The 18788-nt window shown below is 42.5% G+C and overlaps 1 protein-coding gene across 2 annotated transcripts in view; it reads right to left on the bottom strand.

Moving 5' to 3' along the window:
• Positions 1 to 18788, bottom strand: part of LOC120809818 (guanine nucleotide-binding protein G(o) subunit alpha) — a 73984-nt gene that overhangs the window by 18472 nt on the left and 36724 nt on the right. For both annotated transcript variants that reach the window (XM_040163916.2, XM_040163917.2), the window contains exon 4: positions 4053 to 4213. In XM_040163916.2, coding sequence (XP_040019850.1) covers positions 4053 to 4213 — 161 coding nt within the window. The remainder of the gene's footprint in view (positions 1 to 4052; positions 4214 to 18788) is intronic.

The following is an 18788-nucleotide window of genomic DNA, read 5'->3' as shown; positions in this document are numbered from 1 at the left end:
ATTCTTCTTTGATTTCCCTGGTGATGTAGAGTATTATAGATGATCCCTGAGAAAGTATGAGGCACAAAAGAGAAACCACCGAAGAGAACGTTGTCTGTTAAACTAAAGTCGAGTGCACGTTGATCGACCAATTATCAGCCACGATTTTCAGCATTTGTTTGATATTTAACATATTTATTTTCATGAGTCAGCCATAACTCTGTTTGTCACTGCAAGACACTTCAGTTCACTTTGAATTGCCTTGTTTAAATGTGCTATACCTTATGCCTTTCCTTATTGTACCTAACACACAGATGAAAACAGTAACCCTGTGCTCTATTGCCAAAACATGTTTTTGTATTAACCCTGTATTAAACCTCAGTCCATCTACTCGCTGCCTCAGTCTCCCCTTCTCTCCCCCCCCTTTAATGTGCTGAAGTAAAGCTCAACCAACGCTTTATGCATTGCACATTATCCAGCACGTTTAACAGACACACCCAAACCCCTCTGTCAAGTAGTACTATTGATCCCTTACTGCATTGACTGCAAGTGCAATGACCGAAATCAGCATGTGGTTAAATGTCGGTGACGTTCCCTAACATAAAGGGTGGTAAAAAACCATATTGGCAAGTATACACAAAATGTAACTTTAAACAGATACACATATATACACAGAGGGTATAATATGTACACTTTGAAACATACCTTAAAAACCCGTTTATGTGGCATTTCTTTTTCTTTTTTAAAGTCAGCCGATGGGGAGGGAGGGAGGGGGGGGGGGGGGGGGGATATCCTCCTTCATAGCTGTTGCTAAGTAACTGGTTTTAGAGGTTGGAAATCTGTGTTCCGACACAGATTTACCACCAGCACTCACAATACCAACATTATGACTTCGATACTATACCTTTATCTATGATAGTAATAAATAAAACATCTGTAAGGTTCCATTTTTTCACCTGGCACCTGTTTGACTGTCTGTGGGATAAACAATGCTTCATTTACTTGCATATAGTTTGAGTTTGATATTCTCACATTCATATTTCTTAATTCATGGAATCATTATTTTTCCTTAGGTGAAGATCCACCCTCAGGCTCCACCAGCATGTAGCCTACTGCATCAAGTGTGTATTATTTGGTACAATTTTGTGTGCATTCTGACCTCATGATCATAAAGGCCCACATGAGTGAAATTGTAGGTTATTTTGCATGCATTTCTGCTGGACTATTCAGTAACTTATTTGCTGTCTTGTTTTTGTCAAAGTTGTTGTCAAGCTAGCCAACAAAGCTACAGGGCTGCCAACTCTGACCGCCACACATCCAATTCCTCACGCCAAGTAATCGGACTCCAGGTCTGAGCCGCGTTGGTTAACCCCCGTCGGCCGTAGCGTTATCAGACGGGACTAGCGGTACTGCCTTGCATACGCGGACGCTGTGCTGCAAAGACAGGCAATTGCTTAACTGAGTTAGCAGCTAAGATATTGCCTGCATTGTCTCGCACACATGCAGCCGCCCCGCTATTCAGTCTACAATGTAATGTCACCAATCTAACATCAACGGGTTTCTGGTCAAGTGAGCACGGACGGTAACAGTAGCGTTACAGCGGTGAACGTAGCATTACAGTCCTACTCCTGTTTAACTTCCTGTTTGCAAACATAAATAATATATTGTCTTAGTCACAGTAGTTCAAGCAATATTACTTTAGAACACCATAAAGTGTGACCTGCCAGCGAACAGCAACTTGACACATGACTTTTAGATGTTTCAACTCTAAACAAGCTCCTTGTCATTTATTTATTATTTAATTAATGTCCTGTTTAATGATTTTAGACTGGTGTCAACTAAGAATTGTTGTAACCTGGTTGGCTATTAACCTCACCAAACTTCACTTAAAATAAACTGAAGTTCCCCATAAAGGTCATTGCATTTGTGACGATGTGGAGGACGTAATCGAGGACCAGTTGGTACATGGATGGTGCATAACCACTTTGTCACAAAGGCAGGGTATTCAAATCATATAGAGTCAAATCATATAGAGTGTATGTGCATTGTGGTTAATAGGTCGGGACACGCGGAGCATCTGCAGAGAGAGGTGGCCTAAGGCCGTATTTGTTCCTCTCAGAATATACAAACACAACTAACTTCAGGCTTAACCTCCTTCACTTTAATATTCTTGAGGAGCTGTAGCATTTATTGACTGAAGAACAAAGTGCACGCACTGCACTGCTGCGTTCAATGTAATACGCCAAGCTTTAAATACACTGGCTAAAACCTTGACAAAACATAGCAGGCAGTTGCCTGTTGGGCGCCTACACTGCAGCTGGTGATGAATGACTGATTTATGGTTTGTGCATAAGTTATCGTTGCAGTTGGGAACTTCAACCACAGCTTTACTGCATGCAAGACGCTAATGTTGACGGTTAACAGTAGAAGATTCTTTGGTTGAAGACGGAAGGAGGCAGAATGTGGTCTGATCATGTGATGTCTGTCCTAACAGTTCATTGGCTGGTCGGCCTGTTCCGCTCCACAGGGCACAACATAATAGGAAGTGTGCATCAATCTTTAATGTGACATTTAAGGCAAGCACACAAACGGACACACACACACCCACGCACACATGCTTGCACTCGCACACAGCGGATGTTGTTCAAGTTAATTGACTACATGTGAATGTTGACAGGAATACGTCTGCACCCACAAAATGCCTGCCATGGTGAGAAATTACCAAGTGCTGCAACTTTCTCTCTTTCTGTCTGTCCTCTTTTGCTTGCTCATCCTATTGACCGAGTCGATCCTTTTCTCGCCTCTTAAGTCTCATTTGTCTAGCGTCCTGTATCAATCTATCACTTTAATGTTAATTCTATGACAAGGCCTCCGTTTCAATTTTTCAATTGGACCTTCGTCTTTTTGTTGTCTCCGAGTCTGGATAACTGGGCGATTCTCCTCCAAATGGTGAATTTGATTTCAAGGTGTGTTGAAAAAAGTATCCTTTTTCCCACCAACCTTGTGGTTCCCAGCACACCCTCCCAGCACACCCTCTACGCCACGACGACTACTTATAAATTGTATTGTTTTGGTGCAGCTAACAATGCTGTTTAACATGAATCCATGTAGCTATATTCACTACTATCTGTGCTTGGGGCCTTTAAGGGTATAGTATATGTGCTTCTCACAGTGGCATATATATATGGTAAATGGTAAATGGCCTGTACTTGTATAGCGCTTTTCTAGTCTTCTGACCACTCAAAGCGCTTTTAACACTACATGACATCATTCACCCATTCACACCCATTCATACACTGATGACAGGAGAACCATACACAGTGACACCTGCCATCAGTAACTACCATTCACACACTGTAGTCGCAGCTACAGGAGCAATGTTGGGTTAAGTGTCTTGCCCAAGGACACAACGACATGCGGGTTCGCCGGGCCTGGGATCGAACCCACAACCCTCTGATTGGAGGACGACCGTGCTCCCCACTCACCCACAGTCGGCCATATATATATGGTGAGATGACTGTGACTCCATCTTTCACGCTACGTGAATTTATCTTAATGTCATGTATGTATGGTGCACAACAATATTCAAGCACTACTTGCACAAAAGTGGGACTTGAAGGAAATGGCTCCTCGTCTCTCTCCCTCTTTTCCCACACACACACACACACACACACACACACACACACACACACACACACACACACACCATAAATCAGGTGCTGGACTTGTTATGGTGATTGACTGTGTCGTAATAGCTAGTGTGTAATAGCATTTAGAAGGTGGTGAATAAATGAGATCGGTTTGAAAGAATCTCTTTTTTTATGGTGGGTGGATGGATACACATACGTTTGCCTCTGTGCTGACTCAGTGATATGGTACTTCTTAGGATGCTGAGCGATAACAACAGAGATCAATATAATGAATCTTATAACACATACCGGCACACGTGATTCACTGCTCACTGATTGAGAACACGTTAAAGCGTTCTTTTGTTAAAACAGGAACTATATGAACTATAGGAATCAATATTCAAATCAAAATTATATTGAATCCTAAACATAATGTGTACGTACTACTGCGCTGAATCGTTGAGCTGGTACTCGCGGGCTCGGCTGAAACACTCCTGGATGCCTGAGTCGGACCACAGGCGAATCATGGCGGAGAGCAGCTCGGCAGAGTAAGGCTCTGTGTCCTCCATGCGACTGACCACGTCGCACACCATCTTAGCATCCGCCTGTAGGGACACAAGAGGGTTGAAGCAGGAGGTGAGTATTCACTGAGGCCTGAGGAGGAGCAGCGTCCTCTCTAAACTCTGATTGGTGCTGTAATCACATCAACCACACAAAATTACATCAGCACAATTATTGTAAACGAACAAGCAGCGCAGACTGACAATCATTGTACAATGCATTATAAACACTGTGCCATTTGGTAAACAGAGAATATTTGTTCACTACAGTTCACACTGGAACACACATCAATTGTACTTCATGTGATGAACCCTGAGTCAGTTAAGATGCAGAAACACACCAGAAAGCTGCTGCAGTTCATGGTGATGCCAGAGTTTAAATTGTGAGCAAACGTCCAAGAAGATGCTAAAAATCAGCCAGCTGGATAGTGGTACAATGGACAATGGTCTTTTTTCACCGTAGCTGACAAACGCTGAGGTGGAGACTTATCACGCAGCAGTGATCTGGCTCTGGTTCCTCCAAGGGTAAAGACTGTTGGTTTGCCTGTATGCTTGGGTGGATTGATATCCACCCAAGCATACAGGCAGTTATATCACCTCCTCGTAGCTGACATAACTGAAAAGGAGATACTGTTCTAAACTAAAAGTAGTTGAGTTATATGCACATTAAAGCAAATATGGTGTTTACGGAACTACATTGATCATTTGATATCAGCACAGTATAAGACAAATGGTTCATATTGTAACATTTGGTGTTATAGATGAGGATGATGTTGGTGAAATTCAATATTTTTCCTTTTCATGCAAAGATTACGTTTTTGCATACATGAGTACACTTTCCCTTTATTCTTTGCAGTCATTCATTTCTTTTTCACTTTCTTTCCAATTACCTGACTGAGGCCCTGACTTGTGGTTTTATATGAGGATACAACTATGGCAGGCTACATTTATTTAACGTATATCATCACATTGAATAATAGCAACATGCATAGACACAACTTTGAGCAGCTAAAATTTATGGGAAATAAATGCTGTCAGTCCAAAACTTTCTTGAAGATGGGAAACTGCAAAATAAATGCTGAAGTGCTGCCAATGCTAAATTAATGCTACAGTTGATGGCAATTCTGAAGATTTTATTTTGATGCCATAATGTGGTGAAACATTTTTATGACAAAGCTTATCTTATCCAACTAATACCACACAGCATACCGCACTGGTGTAGAGTTTCAACAAACACATTTGTTTAATATGGTCTCGGAAATATTTGGGTAAGCAATTGAATACAAAGGTGGAGAAAGTAGTTGGTAACCTTCCGTTAAATAAAGAAAAACTCAATGTTTACTGAAACAACTTGAAACTGATTAAAAATAATAAAAAATTAATATGTACGGAAAATGAACACCACCTGGTACAATCATTATTATCCCAGGCCATTCATTTCATTTCAGTTATTTTGGTGACCATTGTAGGTTTTTCTTTCTTTATTGCAAGGGTACCAACAATTTTGTCCATGTGTGTCTACACAGTGCAATACTATAAATATTCTCTGCAACACTATACCTGGTTAACTTCATCACTTAAAACATAGCATGCATGTTTTTACTGATGAAACCGTACAGGAAGGGGAGGAGTGTTGTTATTCCCTTACTGTAATTCTATACAACCATTCTAATTAGATTGTACAGCACTCAGACAGAAATGAATAAAGGCCCGGACACTTTGAGTTTCCACATACCCCTAAAAATTCCCAGCACGCCGAGCAATCAGATAATAACAGACTACGTGAGATTGGAGACCTAACAGAAGACTCCCTCTGACACACTCAACACATGGGGGTCACTTGGTGCAGCCAGCGTAGCCTAAATACCTTTCATTTACTTAGGCATTTCAACAAGTTGCTTGGCTAACCCCACTTAGAAAGTTCAACAAGGTAATGATGTCAGCAAAGACCCAGTGGACACAGAGGGATTTAGCAATGAAGGTTGCTGATAAAAATATGATTGAGATTGAATTAATATTGTAAGGGCAAAGCTATAAAAATAAAGGCGTGGTTCATTTGCCCAAATCCAACAGAGGCCAACTTTGATATGACCCTTACGGAAAGGCATCTCCATTTATTTTTTTCCTTTTCTTATTATGCCTCTAGTTCCCTCTCTAATTGTCCACATTTTTAGATCATTCTGTTTTTCTCTTTTCGTTTTCTTTTTCTGATTGGAATGTCATTAGTTTTGCAGAAGGTCTGTTAGAAACATTTTACTCGACACCGGGGTGAAAGCAAGACATTTATTAAATGCTTGCAAGCATGGAGCAGAGTTGACACACACATACAAGACATGCGCCAAGATTACTCAAAGGGGAGGATCAGCTCCCTCTGGTCACCTCCACATCAAAGAGACAGAGATAGCATTGTCATTCATGATTTAAGGAGAAACGTTGTTTACCGCTAGGCCATAAAACTTCACAACATGAGTTCCTTGGGAAAATACCCGGTTCACAAATCATCCTTAACATCGGTTTATTTCAGGAATACCAAATCAGTTCAAGATGTGACAGACCTTCTGTCCATCTACAATGAACCTTATTTTAATTTTCCCTACATTGACATGTGAAAACTTTGACCTGACTGTGGGGCTGGAGGAAGTCAGAGGATCACCGAACTGCACAGGATTCACCCTCTAGATACCTGTGGGTAAAATAGTAGTGGAGATACTTTTGTATCTCAAAGATTGCCATCTCTAGAGCCATGCCATTTGCATGTTTTAAAAGCAAGTGACCCAAGTGTAGCAACCACACTGTAGTAATATTACATTCAAAAAGGCGTCCTGCCTGTTTATGGTCATCACATACACAACATCAGTCTTGCCCATCAAGTTTCTTATCACATAGAAAACGACGGACACGAGGAAAGGAAAGACTTTACCCTTAAATACACTGGCTAAACCGTAAATATTGGAGGCTAAATTATAGTCGCCTCGGAGGGTTCAGAGATTCATAGGATTTCAGTCACTAATTTCCTTTATTGTGGGCCGTTTGCTCCTTCCTCTCCATATAATCATACCAACTCATGCCTGACCTCGTCTATTCCCTCTTTCAGCCTTTATCCTTTCTTCTATCATGATTATCTCTGTCATAGTCTCTTTGTATCTGACCTCTATCTACCCATTGCACTACATTGTCCTTTTCCCATCTATCAGTTCTTCATCTCTTCTTCCATCTGCACCTGTGACCATGTTCACTCTGTTTCATTTGTCCTCCCCTTGCATCCACTTTCGGGTTTTTTCCTCCTCTCCTTTCCACCAATATTTAATCTATTTTAGTCTAAACCATCATCCCTCCCCTCTCGTTCTCTCCTGTCGCACAGTCAAATATACTTCTCTCCTTTCCTACGTTTTTTACTTTCCCCTGCCCTCTAAATCACCCTCCCTGAGGTCAAATCATAGCATAAATAAGCATCGCCATACACAACATAGATTACATTTCTCCTAAATGCATGGAAAAGACTGGTGGCTACAGCACAGAGGAGGTCTGAGCCCTCCTGTCCCGTCAGTGACCTTGACTGACTGACTGACTGACTGACTGACTGACTGACTGACTGACTCTCACACACACACACACACACACACACACACACACACACACACACACACACACACACACACACACACACACACACACACAGAGGATGCAACTAACCTTTTAACCGTTTGTCTTAAAATGAACTCTTAGTTTGATTAAAATAATAAATTGATCTGCTGATAATGAAATCTGTTCAGTGAGCAATGGCATTGATCTGTGCACGGCCATGAATAGGAGGTATATTTATGCAAATCAACGTGTATGAATTTCCCAATTGTTAGCTAGATATCTGCTGAGACAGCTGTGCTTGGATACGATTTGCACTTTGTTAGATATCCAAGTCTATAAAAAAAGTGTGCGACAACAACCTCACGCCTTAAGCGTAGTGCTGCACGGTTAACTGGTTCAAACGGTGTAAGATTTCCGTATGGTATGAATTTGTCTCGTACCGCTCATACCGGTGTTACGTCACAACAACTGACGTTGCTCTTCGGAAGGCGGCAGAATGTATTTTTACACGTCATCGCAAATACAGCGGTCGGAGCGACTTGTCTCATGTGTGTTGAGAATGAGTCATGGTTACAACTTTATACAGACAATGAAAAACCCACAACAAACACTAACAGGGTAAAATCCCATCACACAAAAGCTTGTAACCCATAAACAATTTGTAACACTAATAATTGTAGTCATAAAAAATCCCCCGCTGAACTGCATGATGGGTACAGCTCACAACAAGAAGTAACTCTGTTGCTACATGAAGACAGATAAGGAAAGATATTCCTTTATTAGTCCCACAAGAGGGAAATTGTGGGACTAATAAAGGAAAAGAGCGATACAGGAGGAACAACGAGACCAGAGATGCCGCTGGCATCTGCTCGGGGTCAATTAATTAATGTGTTTACTTGAAAAAGCAAAACCGCACATACCGCGATACAGTCAGAATCTTTCTTAATACCGTGATATGGATTTTTGGCCCTACCGTGCTGCCCTACTTAAGCGTACCAATTTCCTTCCAGATGTTTGAATTGGATTTCCCCGCTTGATAACTAATTACGCTCCATGAAAAGCACTTAAGTGGTCTGTATGACTTCCTCTTTAACCCTCTTGGTTCGCTTGCCATTTTCACGTCACCCATTCCGCAGTTTATATTTTCGTAATTAATTCTTTGTAATACCATTTTCTAAATATATTTAATAAATTGAATTTTAGTTTGAATCAGCATTCAGTGAAATAGTCTAAAATAAATACGTTTCTCTCAAATAGTTACTCTTACAGCCGCAGTTTTACTTCATGTTGCTGATGATAGCCTTGTATACGTGTGTGTGCGTCTAATGATACACATGGCCTGCTTTAAATCTCTGCCTGGACAGTGACTAGGCAATTATCAGTGCCACCATCATCATCATCACCACCACTGTCATCATGCTCCTCATCACTCCCACATCCTCTGCATCTGTTCTTTTCTCTCCCTCCTTACCTCTGCGCCACCTTTCAATCCACATTGAGAGCTTACTGTAGGTGCTCTCATATTGTTTTTTTCTGTTATTGTTCAAACTGACAGCACATCCTCTACATGCAACACAGCCGGTCCCAAAGGCTGTATCAAGTGATCAGTAACACATGGAGACTGTTACTCACAGGAGCTTAAAAGTAAAAAAGATGAATTTCAAGTTTCATGTCCGGTCCTCTCTTATTTCATTTCTTTTTCTGATAGTTTAGGTAATTTTTACTAGCTGTAACATGTACAGAACGTCCTCCCCCCTATTTCCTTCTCTCTCCACCGACCGCATCGACATCCTGTTTAAAAACCTGTTCAGAATCACAAACATTTTACTGCCCTTTCTTTCAAAACTCTAGAGCGAGCTATCTTTAACCAACTTTACTCCTATCCTCAGGCTCTTCTCTCTTTTCTCTCATCCTTCCTCAACAACCGCGCTTACGGGGTAACAGGATCGGTATTTGTACCTGGTCCTCGCACTACTGGCGTCCCCCAAGGCTCTGACCTCACACACCATAGCTATGCTGACGACACCCAACTAATCTAGACACAGGCAACAGCACAAATCTCTGCCTGTTCGACTGACATCTCTCAGTGGATGCACACCACCTCAAGATTAACCTTCCCACGACTGCACTGTCAGTTCTGTTTTAGAATAAAGGGTCAGACATGAATGCTTTATTAAATGTTTTTTTATCCGATTAATCAAAAAAAAGAATTTGCCGATTAATCGATTATCAAAACAATCGCTAGTTGCAGCCCTACTTGACACAAAGTACAGATACGGCTGACAGTTTTCTGGGTATTTGCAAATGAAATGTTGACCTGATGGTGGCGCTACAAACAAAACGAGGGGATAAGATATGTTTTTGCAATTCCTCTGGAAGGGAAAGTTGAAGCCCTGCATTTCGTCAACAACCACAGGGTGGATTTAACGGCACGTTTTCCATCTGGACTAAAGTAAAGATTGACCTACAGAACTTTTCCTGGACCCAGGCTGTCTGCTAGCACGGCAAAATCAACGGCACGCTCTGGTATGCCAACTATATAATTAAGTCACATCAAATGAGACTCTGGTCACTAGTGGTGGGAATCTCTTGGCACCTCACGATTCGATTCCAATTCAAAGGTCAACGATTCGATTCTAAACAGATTATCGATTCTAAACAGATTATCGATTCTGAACTGATAAAACGATTATCGATGCATCTCGATTTTCTAAATTTTCTCAAATCTGAGTTTGCTACTCAGAGGTTGCTAATCACTTCCTACTTTATTATAAGAGGAAAAAAAATCTGTCACAAATATGATTTTCTATCAACAATGCAAGAACCAATGCAGCTTGCATTTCAACACAATATGGAAGTAGCCTATGTAAAAAAAAAATTAAACAGATTAATTTTTCTTTTAAATGAAGAAAAAGCTGCTCTTAGTCTCAGACCGGTCCATATTTGTAAAATACCGGAAAAAAGTCCAAATCTTTGAATATCTTGCCAACTTTCAATACGGATCGACTTTTTGGAAAATCGAAATAATCCGGTAAGATATGCGCAGGCTCCTTCATAGTTCGGTAAAGTTGGCAAGATATTCAGATTCAGACTGACGGACCGGTCTGCAAGATGGACGCAAGATGGGCGTCTGTGGGTGAGTGGGGAGCACGGTCGTCCTCCAATCAGAGGGTTGTCGGTTCGATCCCAGGCCCGGCTAACCTGCATGTCGTTGTGTCCTTGGGCAAGACACTTAACCCAACATTGCTCCTGTAGCTGCGACTACAGTGTGTGAATGGTAGTTACTGATGGCAGGTGTCACTGTGTATGGTTCTCCTGTCATCAGTGTATGAATGGGTGTGAATGGGTGAATGATGTCATGTAGTGTTAAAGCGCTTTGAGTGGTCAGAAGACTAGAAAAGCGCTATACAAGTACAGGCCATTTACCATTTACCATTGCTCTTAATGTGCCGGTAATGATGGTAAATGGTGGTTATAGCTGGTTGTCATCTACGGTCCACTACGATTACCGAAGGGGGGCGTTTGTTTTTTGACAACGTTTTATCTCATAATAACCTCACGAGTGAGAAAGTTCACGCTCCACGAGCGAGCAAATATCTCTCGGGCTTTTTTTTTCTTTTTTTAATTCCGATTATTAACTTTTCTGAATCGAGACCGAATCGCTCTAGAGAGAATCGAGAGAAATCGAAAAAATCGATTTTTACCCCCACCCCTACTGGTCACATATCTTTAGTGTTTCTACACTGACATTTCCTGATTTCCTGTTACTTACCAGCCCGGGCAATCTGCAAAACACAGATTCATCTGCTCCGCCTGACAGAGAGAAGGTTTTTATAGAGATAGGACGTATTTAGTTCAGTGACTCTGCAACATAAATACATTCGATCAACCTTGATCAACCAACTTCTTTATTTTCAAAGTCTAAATCTTCTACTTGTCTCTTGGATCCGATTTCAGCCAAGCTGCTTAAGGAAGTTTTTCCTTTAGTTAGCACATCCTTATTAGATATTATGAATCTGTCTTTGTTGACAGGACATGTACCACAGTCCTTCAAGGTAGCTGTAATTAAACCTCTTCTTAAGAAACCTACTCTTGCTCCAGAGGTGTTGGCTAACTACAGACCTATCGCTAATCTTCCCTTCCTCTCTAAGATCCTTGAGAAATCCGTCGCAAATCAATTATGTGACTTTCTACAAAACAATGCTTTGTTCGAGGATTTCCAGTCAGGATTTCGAGCGCATCACAGTACAGAAACAGCACTGAAAATTAAAAGTGAAAATTACGAATGATCTTCTACTTGCATCGGACCAAGGACTCATCTCTTTTCTTGTCTTGCTGGACCTCAGTGCCGCATTTGATACCATAGACCATTGTATCCTGTTGCAGAGACTAGAACATTTAATTGGTATCAAAGGAACTGCACTGGTTTAAATCCTACTTATCGGATCGATCCCAGTTTGTGCTTGTAAATGGTGAATCCTCAAAGACCACCAATGTTGGTCACGGAGTCCCACAAGGTTCTGTACTTGGACCGATTTTATTTACCCTCTATATGCTTCCTTTGGGCGATCTTATCAGGAAACACCGCATAAACTTCCATTGTTATGCAGACGATACTCAACTGTATCTGTCGATCAAGCCAGAAGAGACGGACCAGCTAGTTAGACTTCAAGAATGTCTTGGAGACATCAAAACTTGGGTGACCGGCAACTTCCTGATGCTAAACTCAGAAAAAACGGAAGTTATCCTGATAGGCCCAGAGCGCCTTCGAAGCCAGCTGTCACGTGGTACAGTTTTTATGGATGGAATTGCCCTAGTACCCAGCAGCACCGTCAGGAATCTGGGAGTTCTCTTCGACCAGGATATGACCTTCAACTCGCATATAAAGAAGACTTCAAGGACTGCCTATTTTCATCTACGTAACATATCAAAAATCAGGAACTTCCTGTCTCAAAGTGATGCAGAAAAATTAGTTTATGCGTTTGTCACTTCCAGACTGGACTACTGTAATTCTTTGTTATCAGGCTGCTCCTGCTCTTGTAAATCTCTTAAGCCTCTCCAGTTGACAAGAACTAAGAAAAGGGATCATATCACTCCTGTATTGACTTCTCTGCACTGGCTCCCTGTTAAATCAAGAATAGATTTTAAGGTACTTCTTCTCACCTACAAGGCACTTGCTGGTGAGGCACCGTTGTATCTTAAAGAGCTTGTAACACCTTATTGCCCTACAAGGCAGCTGCGCTCCATAGATGCTGGGTTACTTGTTGTTCCTATGGTTTTAAAAAGTAGGCTGGGGGCCAGAGCCTTCAGTTATCAAGCTCCTCTTTTGTGGAACCAGGTTCCACTTTCAGTCCGGGGGCAGATTCGGTCAGCTCTTTTAAAGTAAAACTTTCCTCTTTGATTCTGCCTATAGTTAGGGCTGGCTCAGGTTAGCCCGGACCAGCCCTTAGTTAAGCTGCTATAGGCTTAGAATGCCGGGGGAATTCTTAGGACACACCGAGCTCCCCTCTCACGCTCTCGTTCTACCATAATTCACGTTTTATTAATGCACATGACTAATTCAGCTTCTTTCCGGGAGTTTTTTTTGTGCTTTCTCCCCTATCAGGTCTCCGTAGATCGTGGTTCCTTCGGGACCCTGGTCCTGACACCTACCGTGGCCATGCTGACGCCTGCTGCTGCCATCATCATCATCATTATTATTTTAGATATTAATCATATTACTGTACTCGTAAACCAACATTACCCTCTCCTAAAGTCTCTGTGCTCTCCCTCCCCACAGGCTTCTGTGGATGGTGGTTCTATCCGATGGTGGTTGCCCCTGCAGTGGTCCTGCTGTGCGCCTGGCTTACTACTCACAATTACTTGAATCATTTCTGTCATAGGAATTGCATGTATTATATATTGTTCATTCTGTACACATGGCATTCATTGTAGTCGGTCCATCCCGGGAGTGGGATCCCTCCTCTAACGTTCTCCCTAAGTTTTCTTCCCTTTTTTCCCTCTTGGAAGGGTTTTTTCATTTTTTGGGGAGTTTTTCCTGTGCCGATGGTGGGTTTCGTGACAGAGGATGTTGTATTTGTACAGACTGTAAAGCCCTCTGAGGCAAATTTGCAATTTGCGAATATGGGCTTTACAAAATAAAATGAATTGAATTCCTTAGTCTACTGCTTGACTACAAAATAACTATTTCCAGCAACAATTTCTATCCAATATTGAACCTCCTTCTCTCCCTCTCTAATTAAGGAAGAGGAAACAGACAATGCTGAAACGGGATTTTAGAGTACAACATGTCTTATGAATAGGATTATTAAAATAACAGAAGAATAAATGTGGTCAGCAGTCGGCCATGTTTGTGTGTGTGTGTGGGTGTGTGATGAAAAAACGTGACAACAAGCTCAGTCTTGCAGTCCTCTGTCGAACAGTGGTAGGCCACTGACTTGAGGTACCCAAACACCTCTGACCGTGTCTGATTGAACACCTGATTTGAGGGAAGAATGGCACAGTGGAGCAGTGTTTTCTCCAGGTTTCCAACTTTAGGGTGCAGGGCGTAGTCGGGCTAACGGACAATGGGGATGAGAGGAAACTAATTCAATTGTAAGAAAATTCCAGACTTTTTCAGGGCCCCCCCCCAGCATAATGGTGGCGAAAACACGGATTTCAATATTTGCTCACCCCTGTGGTCACGCTGAGGGGATCGGTAGGGATCACACTGTAATTTCAGTTCTGTTCTTTCTAAAAATCAGACGAGAAGATTTTACTCATTGTAAATTCCTCTAAAGTAACGCGGCCGTCCTCAGGGGGAATTCTGTCCTCTAACTTATCTGTGACGTTTTTATCAAAAGCAGTTGTCCAACCACAAGTCAAGAGGATTATTGCATTGACTTTCATATCTCGCCGCTTACGGCCACCATAAAGTCTGCAGTTGCGGCTTACGGACTTTGAAACATACCACTGTCCTGAACAGACTCCATGGCAATAGCAGAGGTACGCACTTGATATCTCAGTTAATCATTTTAATATTCAGATGAAACACTGAGGGGGACACGAGGAGCGCATGTCTCACTTCCTCTGCTGATTCTGTATTCCTCCTGCAAATTATGTATTCAGCTTCTCCTACAAGTGTCGGCGAGCGTGGTATCACCTGTGGTCAATGGGAAAAAGTAGCTGGTCCAGCTAAGACTGAACTGCCCCCCCGTTGACCGAATTGTTCGCCCGACTACTACCCCCCCCGGAAGTTGTAAACCTACAGAAAATACTGTACTGTTTAACATACTGTCGTGTCAAGTAAACATGAAAGTGGTTGGATGTGATTCCGTTGCTGTGGGGCATTATGGTCATACTGTCTTCATCAAAGAGTTGGTGCAGTGACAACATCCACCAGACACAACTTCACTCAAAGCTGCCCTTTGGCCTTTGGAGCCAAGATGACACCCAGAACACGCACTGCAACATTAAAGCGAAGCGCTCGCCATCCGTGATCCTCTGCGTGGCTGGAATCATACAGGGAGGGATTTACTTCGATGTACATGTGTTTCGGCCTGGCGATTTAGCTCTGTTCCAGCTTTCTGGTGCTCTGTCCACTCCAGGGCAGCCGTACAATGCCTGATAGGGAAGGTGTCCGTGTACACTTGGGAGTGGGTATGAATGGGGTGCAGGGAGAAGAAACTGAGCCTGTTTTCGGTTTTGTGTGTGAGTGTGTGTGCGCTCACAGTGTGTTCCATTTCAGAGTCCTGGGCAGTGGGCCACAGACACACTTAAAAGCCACAGTCCAAGCCAAGGATACCGTCTAAAAAGACATATCGGAAGGCACAGGGTCAGTACGTGTGTGTCTGTGTGCGGGTGAATGCGTGTGTGTGTGTGCGCTGAAACTTGTGCGATAAAAATGGACGAGACAAGCAAAGTGAAAATTAGTGGTGCAGCGGATCATAAAACTGACGGATCGGGTCACGGATCAGTACAAAAGATAAAATAGGAGCAAATATAACTTTGAGATCACCTTTTTTCCCCCTGATGGTACTACTTGGCAATCACTGGTGATCCATATTGTTGCTTGATAATAGAATATGGTCCAGGAGGTTGCAGACAATTACTCCGCTCTCTTCACTGGCTACCCGCATCCACTTCAAAACATAGAATGGATTGGGTCCAGCTCACATCCAGGACATGGTCAAACCCTACATCCCGACCCGCACTCTCCGCTCTGCATCTGCAAAACTGCAGTCTCACTGAGAGCAAAACACTCAACTAGATCACGACTCTTTGCTGTCCTGCTCCGAAATGGTGGAACGAGCTCTCTGATGACATCAGGACCGCTAAATGACATGTCATGTAATGTAAAGGCTTTTTTTGCAAGCCTCCCAAAAATCCTTCCAACCACCCTGAAATCTGTAATTCACAAGTCCTAAATAGGTTCTGGGCAACAAAACTACTCAGGTTCAGCAAAATATTGTGGTTTTAAATAGGTTGCATGTCTACACGTGTAAGTTGAATTAGTTTCGCACACAAGTGGGTTTCACTACACAAACATGGTTTCCTGTGTGATAGTCCTGAGTTTGTTTGACCCATCGCTATGTGGACATTCTTTATGCTTTACACCTGACTTCCCCCATTAATGTGTCAAACTTCGTTGTACAGCCGTTAGAAGAAGCCCAGCGCGTTCAAAAGTGGCACCTGAGTGATACGTGTAATGTAATAGTTTGACACAAAGGAGTGCTGTCCGACGAGCTGAGAGTGAGAGCCGTCTGCATTAGACGTGAAATCCGCAGGTTAGCACTGAGAGCTAAAAAGTCATACCGAGGCAGAGACACAGACATGCATACAGCTGTTGTTAGCTAACTTGGTACATCACAAACCTAGACCAATGAATTGATTGGGCCAAAACGGTGACCAAATAAATACTAAGCCGTTTGATCAATTTTAATTGACCAAATATTGCACACACGGGATAGGATATTCAAATAAAAAACTGAATAGCACAAAATTCCAGATCCACAAAGTTCATGTAAGTAAGATAGACCTGCAATCGAGCCGCTGACGTTCATGCACACGCTGTACACCAGCCACAAACCACAAACAAGAAAACATACGCATGAATAAAACACAAGCATGAGAAACCGACAAAGTGATCACAGATAAGAAACAAGCGCGTGTGTTTGTTGACGTCACAGTGAGCATCAGCCATCAGATAGCTTGGAGAGAAATCATAAGTGGCTCCATCAACAATCTGTTCTCACTCGCCTGGGGTCTTATAGTCCTGACTTAATCATTCCGACAAACCTCACATGACGTAACTGCAATCCAGTGGCTTTAAGAAAAAATAGTAACACACACACAATTTACACTTATGGTTTTGTGTCTTGTCTTTCTCCACCTTTACATTACAGGTCATTTTTTCCACCTCTCATCATTTCTCTTTCTCTTCATCTCGATCCCTTCGCTTTATCTCTTCACCTCGTGACCATCTCTTTTCTCTTCTCCTCCATCGTCTGCTGGCAAGACCCCACCCTCTCACTCAGCCTGTTTCGCTCTCTCACTCCTCTGCATTATGCGACTCTCAGCTGCAGTTGCCATAGTGACCATCCTCATTTCCCAGGAATGCAGTCCCCCCCTTTCTCTCTCCCTCTCCACATCTACTGTGCTGCACCCTCCTCCTCCATCAGCATCGTCCTCCTCTTCCCTTCATCGATCCCTCGATCCCGTTTCTTGAATAAGATGTGAGATGGACTGTCGACGCATCTCACTCGCTTAGTATGCACACCGCCTTCTTAACCCTCTCCCCCCGCCCGGCCTTCCACTTCCTCCCTCTCTTTAGCAGTTGCTTAATAATGTGTGATAAGTGATGAAATATTAAATTGTTCAGCCCTCCTGGATGCAGCCCCAAAGGAGCCTCAACACGCACGCACGTGTGTAAGCCATGCTTTGCTCCAGTGGAGCATCATCATACGGCACCCTTTAACCACATACGCATGCACAAATATACGAACAGAGGAAGAAGGTGACGGATATGGGGCATGTACAGTACTTGCTGTTATGAGGGTGGATTGTTAAAACACTTAGTCAATAGCAGCCAGAGAGCACTGTTAAAAAAAAACAATCACGCTGTACCCACCTCAACACTCAGAGATAGAGATGGAGGAGGAGCAGACCCGGGTTTCCATGCAATCAGAAGCATACACAAGAGTGTGGAAAAACATTATTTATGCAAAACCTTTGTTGCAAGGCAGTATATTTATGCGGGTACGGTCAGTCTCCACCTTCTGTGGAGAACTGAATTGCAGCGATGCCAAAATAGGATCAAATTGCAGCATCAAATGGTGGATGAGCCATCAGCTTCATTAGCACTTGTTCACAACATTGGTTTGGAAATCTGTTGCTATTAAATGAACAGTGAAAAAAAAAACGAGGCGGGATGTTTGTACACAAAGACAAAGAAATCAGACCAAACCTTCACAGCCCTGATGAGGATGTTTTGAGAGACCAGTTTGAGCATGTCTAGTAAATTTTAAATTGCTTCATTTCCTCCTGCGTAATGCATAGATGAGTGGGAAAAAAAACATTGGTAGCTATATAGTTATATTATGTATTCAATTTGTTGTATATGGAGATATTCCGGTCTGCTGTGTCACATAATCACCATGTACACTATCCAACTGTGAATGAGAACATGAGCGCTCCTGTAAAACCCACTGTATTTACTGCAACACAGTAACAAATGGGTCACAAATGGTACGGTAAAGGCACGACCAATGAATGGCATGTAAACCCTTCATAAAAAACTCCCACACACACACACGGTGATCTCCATCTGGGTTTGTCAATAGCCCTTCTTAAAAAAAAAAGCCCATGTCTCTTTCTCTCACTACCCTGCAGTCCTGGCTCTTCTCATCGCAGGTCTGTTTGCCTGACCCAGAAAACCAGGGTGGAATATGTGTAACCTTCAGCCTCTATTGAGCAATGTTATTATCTTCCATTGCTGCAGAGTAAAAACAGTGCTTTCTTGTTTTCTAATGTTAAAAAAAGGAGGCCACATAACACA

This window comes from Gasterosteus aculeatus, chromosome X (assembly GCF_964276395.1).
Source record: "Gasterosteus aculeatus chromosome X, fGasAcu3.hap1.1, whole genome shotgun sequence".
Classification (NCBI taxonomy): Eukaryota; Metazoa; Chordata; class Actinopteri; order Perciformes; family Gasterosteidae; genus Gasterosteus; species Gasterosteus aculeatus.
The sequence above is the reverse complement of the archived record's forward strand: the minus strand, read 5'-3'. Positions and strand labels throughout refer to the sequence as shown.